The sequence below is a fragment of the Parasteatoda tepidariorum genome, chromosome 3 (genome assembly GCF_043381705.1).
Source record: "Parasteatoda tepidariorum isolate YZ-2023 chromosome 3, CAS_Ptep_4.0, whole genome shotgun sequence".
Classification (NCBI taxonomy): domain Eukaryota; kingdom Metazoa; phylum Arthropoda; class Arachnida; order Araneae; family Theridiidae; genus Parasteatoda; species Parasteatoda tepidariorum.
The window spans coordinates 16,975,064-16,987,954 of record NC_092206.1 but is presented as its reverse complement, the minus strand read 5'-3'; the positions used below and the strand labels follow the sequence as shown (position 1 = coordinate 16,987,954).

At 27.1% G+C, this 12,891-nt stretch overlaps 1 protein-coding gene across 4 annotated transcripts in view; it reads right to left on the bottom strand.

The window, feature by feature from the left end:
* Positions 1-12,891, bottom strand: part of LOC107438564 (glycerophosphocholine cholinephosphodiesterase ENPP6) — an 80,048-nt gene that overhangs the window by 12,979 nt on the left and 54,178 nt on the right. For all 4 annotated transcript variants that reach the window (XR_011636351.1, XR_011636350.1, XM_043047481.2 and 1 more), the window contains exon 5: positions 9,959-10,120. Coding sequence is in view for 2 of the 4 variants with exons in the window: in XM_043047481.2 (XP_042903415.1) it covers positions 9,959-10,120 (162 nt within the window). In the remaining 2 variants the exon portion in view is untranslated. The remainder of the gene's footprint in view (positions 1-9,958; positions 10,121-12,891) is intronic.

Sequence of the window (12,891 nt, the reverse complement as noted above, 5' to 3'; positions counted from 1 at the left end):
TTCCAGTGCAATTATAATCGATGAGGATTTTCTCTAATTCCTATAATCCCTGATGTCATCCCTAAATTCACTAATAACTGATGATGTGCCCTACCTCCCCTAGAGAAATTTGTCACAACATATATGCGAGACCCTGTAATATATAACGCTTTTAAATTTGTACATTTCAACTAAAGATAGAGTAAAAAAGTAATTTAAAAGAAACTGCAACTTGGATAGAGAAATCGATTGTAGATTTGAAATCAGCTGCCTTAAAATATTCAAATCCATTAAAAACTCGCATGCAACAGAAAACTAAAAAGAAAGTTTTCCCCATTGTAATCATACTCAGTTATTTTCCTTAATTTCAAGTTAGAAACAAACATGAAAATATATCGTTGGTTATGCAGTTTTGGAAAACTTTTCTTTTACTATATAGTTTTACTTAATAATTCTCAGAAGCTTTGAAAGGAAGTTTTTTCAGGCAGTATTCCTTAATTTATATTTGTGCAAACGGTTGAAGTATCATTGTATTTTAGTATCATTGTATTTTAGAATCATTGTATTTTAGAATCATTGTATTCTCAGAATCATTGTATTTTAGTATTTTTTGTCTGAAACTTTCAATGAAAATAATTCTGCTTATCATTTTAAAAAAAAGAAATTTTCTTCCCTTCTCTATTGCTTTAATTAAAGTGCCATGGTCTAAGAAAAGGAATACGCGTTTTAATTATATCAAATTTTTTCGAAATATCTCAAACCGTCAGGTTGCTTTAGATATAGCAAATATCCATGAAACATGGTGAAATTAGAAAAATTATTCTTTACAAGTTCTATAATTTTTATTTTGCTATGCATCTAATTCAGATTGTTGAAATATTCATCTAATTTTATTTTACTAACTGTGATATTTTTTAATGAGCAGTACTGTTTTTTTTTAAATATATTAGTCATCTGTATAAATGGATTCTTACACCCCACTTTGTAACAGAGAACAAATTTTTTCCCCGTACTTATACAAGTACTTGATCTTGTTTGATTTGGGTTTGAAGTTTTCAAATCTAAAACTAGTTTCACTCCTAAAGCTTCAAAACATTTTTAAAAATCAACATGGTTTTTTTTTATTTCTTTTTTTTTTGTCGAAATGTATAAGTTTAAGAACGCGATCTATAACGGGGCATCGTGTAAGTGTTCGACCAAATGAGTTAGAGGACACCATCGAGATTAAAATTGTAGAAGAACCCATGGCCACAAATGCCATCAGACGTGGCTGGGGGCTCGTCTCTTATTATTATCTGTTTAGAAGCGCACGAAGAAACAGTTCATAATCCGGGAAGCGCCCCTAGCGGCTTATGACATTTCGGGAGATGGGTTTCGATGCGACTTAAATTTTGATGTTGAACTCCTTTAAAAGTGTGTCGCAACATTTATGCGACTCCTTGTTATTTATATCGTTTTTAAACATTTCGACAAAAAATACGCTAAAGATGACTTCAAAAAACCCGAGTGTTGATTTGAAATCAGTGATACGAAAGTATCTAAAATTTGTAAAAAAAATCTCATGTAACAAAAAAAAAATGTTCCCCAGTGTAATCTACAAATGGTATTATTGGTATGTACCTTTAATAATTAAATGCCACCATAAATATTAATGACAAATTCCTTTATTAATGCTTCTTACAAGTATTTTCTTTATAAATAGAGTAAAAGCAAAGGAATTTTAAACATTTGACACATTTGAATTTATACATTTTTGTATGAATTTATACATTATGGATTTTATACATTTGAATTTTAAAAGGAAGTTTAAAAAAATTAATTAGTTGTAATAGTTTAAATTTTGAAAACTCATTTTCCATTAACCTGAGAGATTTAAGGGATAAAATCTTTTTATTTTTTTTTAATAAAATAAAATTGTTTTTCATACAAATTTAACTCTCAAAGTANAAAGGAATAACTACATTTGAATTTCAAAAGGAAGTTTAAAGAAATTAATTAGTTGTAATAGTTTAAATTTTGAAAACTCATTTTCCATTAACCTGAGAGATTTAAGGGATAAAACCCTTTTACTTTTTTTAATAAAATAAAATTGTTTTTCATACAAATTTAACTCTCAAAGTAGTAAAATCTTTAATAACTTTTAATTAGCATTAGTTACAAAATTTTTTTAGGTTAAGAAAAATTATATAGCTTTATGATATTTGCATATTAAAGTCATACCTGTAAAATCCTGTGGTTTTAAATATTGTGATGACAAAAGTAATGCGATAAAAATTGACATTTCCTTAATTTTAGTATGATTAATTAAATTTTTTAAACAAAACTGCTTATATTCATGTTTCTAATTGAAAAAAAAAGTTTAAGATTGGAAATTTTATGTGAATTTAATTACTAAATTAAAAAGATAGGAAACTAAAGAAAAATATTGTATTATTTGATACTAAAGTTTTAATGCAATCAGTTAAACAAATAATTTTAATATAGTTAACTAACAATACATGTATGCACACATTTCAAAAAAAGTAAATACTACAAAGTTTATAAAAGACACTTTTATTGTTTTACATCTATTGTTTACTATGCATTGTTTTTCTGTGATTTTAATTTTAATGTATTAATATTTAAACTATCCACCCTGTTAGAATTTTCACTCTTAAATTACGCTAAAATAACTGGCAGCAGTCTCCCTGTCCGATTAAGATTAGGAACATTTTTACCTTTACGGTTTTGAAACCATCTACAACAGTTACGGTTAAAAAACACCCTGAATACAAAACTATACGGTTTTGTAACCATTTATGAATATTTATGAACCGCAAAAACGAGACTTAAACTGACATTGGAGCTCTGTGGGTGCTGTGTTATTTATGCGTGAATGATAGTTATTTTATCTTATAGTTCAGGGTCACCGATTGAAGAGTACAGGATGCTGGGATTCGAACCCCTGTTCAGCCGGTCACGAGACTGACCGATTATTCCTCTCAGTTACAGTATTCACCCAGATGCAAGGGACAAAATAGCTTTATAAAATGGGCCTAGTTGGCATGCTTAAATTTCTGGTTGTTTAACCGTATTACCAAAATAAAAACAATTAAGAAGCATTTTTTTCTCACACTTACCAATTTGAATATTACCTTTTTTACGGTTTTACGTTTTACGGTATTTGACTATTTTGATTGAATATGGTAAAATTACTATTAAATAAATGGCTGTCGAACTATTTTTGCAGAGAAACGTCTAACAATGTACAACATAAATGTATGAGTTACAATTTAATCTATATGTCAGGAACGTTTTAAAATATATATTTTTAAAATAAAAGCTGATTTTTAGATTTTCCAATGAGTCAAGTGAATTAAATTTTACGGTCAACAATATCAATGATACACTGGTTGACACTCCGACCCTGGAAGAGGTACAACACGCTATCAACAAGCTGAAATGTAATAAAGTGGCAGGACCAGATGATATCCCAGCTGAATTTCTAAAATATGGTGGGAACGCTATTGTAAACAACATCTGGAAAATTATTCTATCTAGTTGGGAGAGAGAGATATTACCTACTGAATGGAAGTTGAGTATTTTATGTCCAATACATAAAAAAGGGGATGTATTGGACTGTCACAACTATAGAGGAATAAGTCTGTTATGCGTTGCCTATAAGGTCTTCTCAAATATCCTATTTGAACGTCTGTCTCCCATTGTAGACAGCGTCATAGGTGACTATCAGTGTGNCATTTAGTTCATTATATTCAAATATTCAGAAAAATATTGTCTCTTTTACCATAAAGCGACCTCATATTTAGTTTTAGAAGTTTTACTTTAAATTTTTTTTCACATATAAGAATAAGATTCTTTAATTATATCTCATATTCTGTTGAAAATACATAATGCCGTAATTTTTGTTAACTATGACAATCAAAAACTTTTTAAACCACCATTTTAGTATAACTTATATTATATACATGAAGAATAATAATTTTTTACGCAACACTTTCTTATATTCATATTTTTCAATGAAAAAAATTTAAAACACAGAATATTTAATAAATAAAATTAAAAAATAATAAATAAATAAAAAGTGTGACTTCTTCACCATAATTGAATCATTTTACTATTTAAGGTTGGATTTTTAAATATAATTCCCAATGCCTATATGAATAATTTACTTTGAAGAATAAATACTGCCAGAACTATAATGAACAATTAATTTTATTGCAAATTCTTAATATTTAACAATGGTTTATGGATAAATACATTTAAATTTACACAATCTAAATAAAACAGCAAAGTAATGAACACAAGATATTATAAATATCAGAAACATTGAAAATAAAATTTAAAAATGTAGCTTTTTATCACTTTAATATAGCTTTTTAGTTGTCTCAGTTTGCTTTGAAATCGTAAATTTTTTTTTGAAAGGGATTTTTATGCTGCAAATAATTTATATAATTATATACAATTACTACATAAATAAATCTTTTTATTTCTTTTTACCACATAGTTTCTCTAATGCAAAAAAAAATATATAAATAAATAAATTTTCCATGTTTTTATAAGTTTACTCTAGATATTATAAATAGCAGAAAAGAACTAAAAAAAAACTATTTTCAAACAAAATATATCTTTTTTATGTTGCTTAAATACAGTTTTTAGCTTATTTCAGTTTGCTTTGAAAAAGTAGAAATATTTTTTTAAAGAAGAATTTATGTAGCAAAATATTTATATAACTAAATACGAATATTACAAAATAATCATATTTCTTTTAATCACATAGTTTTTCAAATGCTAAAAAAAATCAAATAAAAATAAATTTATTCTCTATATATTTATGAATTTAATTTGGAAAATAAATTCTACCAGAATTTTATTGAGTAGTTTTATTAGAAAATTTTTATTATATAATAATGACTTACAGCTTAAGTCTATTTAAATTTGTATAATCAAAGTAAAATATCAGATGAATCTACACAAGATATTATAAATAGCAAAAATATGAAAGAATATTACTTTTCAAATAAGATATTGATTAGTATCGCTTAAATATACCACTTAGTTTATTTTAGTTTGCTTTAAAAAAAACATATTTTTGTTTTAAAAGGATTTACACGTAGAAAATTATTTATATAATTATATATGATTATATTACATAAAAGATAATTACATTTTCTTTTACCAGATAGTTTTTCCAAGAAAAAAAATTTAATATATATTAATTCGCAATGTTCTTTAGAATATACTTTAGAAAACCCAAAATTATACCAAACTATTAAAAAATGAAATATACAATACTAAATTATACCGGAACTTACTACCAAAATATTATTAACAGTTTTATTGAAAATTTTTAATGTTTAACAATGGTTTAGAGCTTAAATATATTTAAATTGGTATAATCTAAATAAAATATCAGAGGAATCTATACAAGATATTATAAACAGCAAAAGGAATAAAAAAAAAAGCTATTTTTCAACTAAAATACAACAACTTCAATTTTTCAACTTTTTCGCTTAAATATAGTTTTTAATTTGCTGTGGTTTATAATAATTAAAATATTTTTTTAAAAAGAGATTTCTATGTAGCAAATGATTTATATAATTATATATAAACATTACATAAAAATAGTTATAGTTCTTCTTACCATATTTTTTCTCTAACTGAAACAAATACAGTTATTTGAGACTTCTTGATTTAGTGCTAGATACATTGCAGACATCTTTGCAGTTGTTTTCTTTAACACCATCTAAAATGTCTTTCACGCCGATATTGCTGGCCCAGTCATCGCTCACAAGAGTAGCAACAGCACGGGAGGCTCTTTTGATGTATTCAGATCCAGGAACAAGAGTATCACCAGAGGCAACTTTGCAAACAGTTTTCCTGAGGCAGTCGTCCTCTCCAATGATCATGGCAATCTCGGCAATGTTTTCCAGAACTTTCTCATAATTAATGGGAAACTCGTAACCGTTCCTGGCGGTTTCCCTGCTGCTGGTCGCTGTGGTCTGGACAACATTAGATGCTCCTTGCATTCCACCGGTAAAGTAATTAAGTAGAGTTGGCAAAGCAGACACTAGGATCAGCGACAAGGGAATGAGAGCAGCAACCGTGAGGGACTTTGGATCTGATGCCAGTTTCGAAAGAAATCCACCCTCTTTTTCTTCCTCGGGTTTGTTCAGAGCGGTCATCATAAGTGGATAAAAAGAAGGATCAACTTGTCCGCTTGGAAATTTGAACCCACCTTTGAAACCAGGATAGACGGGGTTGTAGTTTGGTGCGAACGGTTGGTATTTCTTTGAAGCATAACCTTTGTAGCCATTGTAGCCTCCTATGGATTGGTCATCATCAGGTCCAGATTGGTAATCCTCATCGATATCGTCACTATCGGTGTCTCCAAAGTTATTTTTAGGATATTTGTAGGTTTTGTCATAGTTGCGCCCCTTTCTATGGATTTCAGTTTTGTTCTGATCAGGTGAATCAAGTGCTGAACTAACGCATAATAAAGCGCTTACAAAAAGAGCGATTTTCAAAATCGTTTTCATATTCGAAGCAATAGAATGTTGTGACTGCTGAAGGAAGGAAGGAAGAGAAGACTGATAGAAAGCTTAACCAGTAAAATGTTTATATACCTTAACTAACATCCTGTCTATCACATATTTTGTATAGAGTAATGTGTGTCCATGAACTCGTAGCGTGACGAAATAGTCTAAATACTGATTTATTTATTTATTGTAAATGAAAAAAGGTGAGAAGATTACGTGTGGATGGCTTAATAAAGAAGAATACTTTACGGTTGGTCAAAGTGAGACGCGGTTTCTTTTCGATCATGACCTAGATGACAAATGAGTTCGTTGACGAAGTTGAACTTCATGTGGATTTCTTTTAGTTTGTAACATTATAGTTTAGAGCTTGAACTGTTTACCACTCTGAGAATATGATTAATCAATTATTATTCAGTTTTCAATTGCTGTAAGTAAGTTTTAATGTGTGATCATTTTCATGTGCTGATAAAAAACTTTTGCATTAAAATTTTAACTGCGATTAATGAGCTTTAGTAACTTAAGAAAATCTATAGAATTTTAAAAACTTTTCTCCGTTAATAGTAAATATTACTTTTATTTGTGTTATGATTAAATTAGTGTAATAAATAGTAATATAATATTAGTGTAGTAAATAGTATAACGCATTTGTAAGTGGAATTTAAGTGGAGAAAAAAAAGTAATCTCAAGTAGTCGAATAATAATTGCATTATTTAAATAAAAATTAGAAGTGCTAATTACAAATAACTAGTTTTAATAATATTAAGAATGTTTGTTTTGTTTTGATATTTCAGATTAGTAAAATCTGTGTAAAATATATCATATATATATATATACACACAGAGAGAGAAAAGAGTTTTTATGTTTTATAATTTAAATATGTAATATTTTATAATTATTGTTCACTTTTACACTTCTCTAAATATTATCGAATTGCTAAAGTGCATTATAGGTTAAAAATTGCTGAATATTTTTTGATCAAGTCGATTAACTGTAAGTTACGAATAAAGATTTTTAATAAGTTAAAGAGGTATTTTTTTCAGAATTGTTCTTTATTGTATTAGGTCAAATAAATATGAAGAAAAAATCTATAATCAGAGTTTCAAAAAGCTATTTTTAAAATTACAAAATTATAAGTTACTTGAATTAAATAAAAAAATATAAGTACAAAATTATAATTTTAAAAAAGCACTGTATTTTAAAATTCTAATTGTGTTTTTCATTAGACAAGTTCAATGCATTTATGTGAAAAATATTTCTTACAAGCATTGTAGTAAAAAAAACTAAATTGTAGTTCATTTAGTTATCGAAAGAATCAAAGTTTTAATACAAAACATTTAAAAATATTACTTCTTCAAAAAAATTATCTAAGGCAATGTATACACATATTTCAAATAACTTATTTAGTTAATTTTAAAATCTTCCTTACATTTCAGTTTTACTTGAATTTTGCATAATTTTCGATTTTTTTTTAAAAATTTTGTTCCTAAATACCATATGCTAATTTGTATTGTTTTATTAAATTCTTTTGAAAAAAAAACTGTGTTGTCAAAAAAAATCTTGATATATTCCTGCAATCTTTATATAAACTTAAAGATTGTTTTGTCGGCAAAGTAGATTTGCATCTACCCTTAGTGTTATGTATTAGTAAACTTATTTAAACATTTTCGTTTTTAAAAAATACATAATAATTTTTTTTACTTTGATGTAATAAAATGAGATATTTTTGCTTATTTATTAATTACAGTCATTATAGTTTAATAAATTATTATTTTAATTTTCTTGAAATCAGTTACAAAAAAATAATTCATTAAATTATTAAAATTGAAAACTTTAAAATTAACCAAAATATCGCAGTTCATTTAATATAAATAAATTGTTTTTTATTAACTACCTCCATTAACTATTATTTTAACTTTTAATGTCAAAAGAAATATTGCCATTGAAATATTTTATGCAAAGTAGAGGTTATTTTTCTCGTTGAATGCAATTTCTTAAAAAAAATTTATTTTTTTTACATTACGTTGAAGTACTTAGACAAAACATTTTTATACTTAAGTAACTAAAATAAATTTGTTCGTAAATGTTTTTACATTTAAAATAAGCGTGACAAATTATTGCTTGGAAAACTATTTGAACATTTTATTCGTGATTTTAAATGCTTCGAAAAATTCCTGAGCTAATGTGTTCAAGGTGTAAATATTTTTAAAGGAAACTATTTTTTGATTTAGAATAGAATGAAAAATTCTCCTGAGTTGTAAATCTATGATTATGGAAATTCTATACAGAAGTCTAGGTGAAATTTTGAATAATAAATTCTTTATAAAATTTCATCTTGACGTCTGCTGATGAAGTGGCGCTTCATAACTTTTAGTTCTTTACAGGAAATATGATTTGAATGACGTATTGTGTTCCTGAATTTAAAATATATAAAATATTTCAAGAAATTGGAATTGGATTCTAAAGTTAACGAAAAGAGTCAGGATGTATTTTAAATTTTTAATTCTGAAGAGGAAATGAGCAAAAACTTAAAATAATTTTTTAGTGGGAAAAAGAAACATTTTTACGTATGTTTTATTTCCATTGATGTATGTCATAACTTTTACTTTAGTGCAATAAAATTAAAATGGGAAATATTTTGAAGAAAATACAGTGTATGATCTTGACATTTATAAATATATATATATTTTTTTAAAAAAAATTAGAGATTGTATTATCATTTTCTCATACCAAACGAAAGATAGATAAAGAAAATTTTAAGAAAATAAAATATATGAACTTTATGAGAGCAATATTAATGAGCTAAGGGTGATTTTTAAGAAAATACGAAGCATAATTTCTTCAAATGTGACTATTTTTTAAGATAATTTAATATAATTAATTTATAAGATAATTTAATTTTAAATTTTAAAGATTAACTTAAGTAATTGAAGATGAAGAAAGATTGGAGAAATAACATAGTTTTAGAAAAACAAGATGTATTTCGTCAAAAGTGATTTTAGTTGTTTTGTAAAAAAAAAAATTTTTCCCAAGCATTCATATTTAATAGAAGAAAAAAACAAAAGCACTTCGAAATTTAATAAATAATATTTTAAGAAGATGGCAAATATAAGCGACAAGACAGGTTTGATAGCGTTTGGAAACCGAGAGGAGTTGAAAGACAGTTATTAGAGACACCTTCAAGTTTGAATCTCCAATTAAACTTATTTTCATGTTTATTACACCTATCTTTCTCTACAGCAATCGATTGGATTTCCATAGCGATTCTCGATGGAATAATAATTCATCACCTCTAATGTGCATACATTTTTGCTTTCATATTCGATGAAGAATTTTTATCGTACGTATTAAGGGTGGTTTTTACGGAACACCCTGCATGCAATTGTCAAAATGACAATTTATTTCGGTAAATATGTATTGTCCAAACTATAAAAAAATACACTTACTTTCATTATCTTGCCTTCACACGGTAGTATCATACTATTAGCACCATAATATACCATGTATTTTATATCTGAAATATTTATCAATAGTTGGAGATTGATGACTGTTAATTCTCTGGAATCTGTTGAAGTCATACCATGATCAGACAACACTACTAAATTAACCTTAAAAGAGAAAATCGAAAATTTTTAATTAATTTAAAAGATTATACAGCTCTTGAAAATTTAGAAAATATATTTATTTATTCATTTTTGAACCTTAAGAGACTATACAACAAACATCTGTGAAATATTAAGATCGAATTTGATATACCTTTACTTTCCACAAACCCTTCCTCCAAAATATATAAGCGTCAGAGGCATCTCTGTTTTTGGACAAAATAAATACCTCTTTGGAAGATTCTCCCAGTTTATGCATGGCACCGCCGCTAAGTGCCTTGGATTGTCCCTAGAGTAATGATGTCCCACATTTGCCCCAACTGTCTTATCTAGACTAGTCACATAGGACTGATCACATATAACAATGCCAATTGTCAATGCTCAGTCATCACGTTTCTGTCTCCAATCATAGAGTATATTAGGGCCTCTGTGGGACAATTAATGGATGAGGGAAAGACTGTTTGCATTTTGCTGTTGTAAGGCCCAAATGCCTTATCCAGACTTAGGAATAGTCAACATATTAGCCAACATATATTTCAATGCCAATTGTCAGTGTTCAGACATCGCGTTTCCTTCTGGTTTCATTGATTATATTGGTACATCTATGGGGCAAATATTGAATGAGGTAAAGACAGTTTGCAACTTGTTTGTTGTTGTAAGGCTCGAATGCCTTATACAGACTTAGGACTGGTCACATATGAAACTATAAATGGCAATGCAACTGTCACTGCTCAGCCATCGCGTTTCTACCTCGTTTCATTGACTATATTGGTGCCTCTTTGGGGCAACTATTGAAAGATGGAAAGACTGTTTGCAACTTGTTGCTATTTAGCGCTCTTTCAGACTTGGTTTAGGAATGTAAACCTAAGAGATACAACAACATATGCTGCTCAGCATCCGTCTTGTAGCATTCAAGAGCAAGATATACCATAATTAATTTTAGAAACGTTTCTGCAAACAAATAATATATTAATGATGAATGTTTGAGTACGTTAAAAAAACGTACGATGAATTAATACTTTTACTAAAAGCAAGACTCTAAACACTTAAATTGCCGAAAGGATTGGGATTCGCAGGATCTGCTTGTTTAAAATGTCTCACAGTTTCATGAAACAACTAAACTGTGTTTTTGTTTCCTCTGTTATTTACCTCAATTAAAATTCCCTAGGTTTTTATTGCGTTTTTTTTCTTCTTATTTACATATTAAAGAGGTTTTTTGGTGCATATTTTTTCTTAAAAAGAGATTATTTTATTGCATATTTTGATACCATACCTCTATGAGTATATGTAGGCGAACTTTGCGCAGAATAACTTTGAAGAACTTTTGCGCAGAAACTATTTGATACATTTGAAAAATGCAATCATCGGCGCAAGAGGCAATGTGCGATGACCTGTTAAATGACAGTTTGCTGGAAATCTGTGTTGACGCGAACAGTCAAAACCGTAACGAATATATTTTTCTTTCGGACATCGTTCATTTAATTTCAGAATTCATAATTAACAATGCCAAATAACATGGTTTTGAAACATTTGATTAAATAATACCCTCATAGCTATTTTTAATGAATGCTGCATTTGATCAGTTATTAATTTTTATTTAGAAGAGGAATTGTATCCCCGATTCGATAAATTGTTTTGTGAATGAAAATTCTTTTAAAAAATGTTTGTTGTTTTTATAAACGTTACATTATGAAAAAAAAACTTTTTTTTAAAGAAAATATGTTTAAAAAAGGGCGTGAGACACAATAAATAGAAACCCTTTAGTACGGAACCCTTAGTTTCCTTAGTACGGAAACTCTTACATTTTTATTCCGTTGCATCAAAACAAAAAAGTATCTACAATTTTAAAGAATGTATAATGTATGTATGAAAGTACTTGTATGTTACAATAAAAATTACAGAGCTTTATGTAATTTTTAATAACAGTTCAGATAAAAATTATAGCTAAGCTAGTTGATGTGTTAGTTTAATCATTTTTGCGTGCTTTGTATCGTATTTACCAAAATAAAGAGGATATAAAATAAGGAGCTAATTGTATGATTCAACATTAAAATGATTTGTGGTAAACAAGGGGTTTAACTTAGAGATTTTTAACTGAATTTTTTTTTAATGAATAGAAGTTTTTTGTTTAATGCATATAATATTTAGAACCTTCTGTGCTGCTGTAGCATACAATACAAAAAATTCTCAAATTTTCTATAACAATCTTTTTTAATTTTAAAATTTCTTAAAATAAAATTGCTGTTCACAGTTTTTGAAGTTACTGAATAAATATCAAAAATTCTTCTATGCTTTAAAAAAATCTCCATAGCAATTTTTCCATTTTATTGTTCATTAAAAGTTATATAATAAAATTTCAAAAAAATTTTGAACTTCATGGTGCACTATTCCTATAATAACACAACTTTTAATCAAATAATTTCACGGAAATGTAATAGTTAAATTTTAAAATAAACTGATATATTTATTTTTAAAAGTTTCAAAATCTTCATTTGGGAGTTGTTTTTTCAAAAACCAAACTCGAACTTAGCCTTAAAGAGTATAGATATTTTTGTCTTAATAATGCAGGTAAAAATTAAAAACCTAAGATTCAAACTACAACTAAGTAAACATTAAACGCATAGAAGAAGGTATAAAATACCTAAAATAACAATGAAATGGATTAATAGTTAGATAAAATGTTAAATAAGACAAACTAAATAAAATAATTTTTCACAGAAACAAACTTTAAATTAAATTCCCCAAGGAAGTAAAAAGCAAGAAAAACATTTAACAGT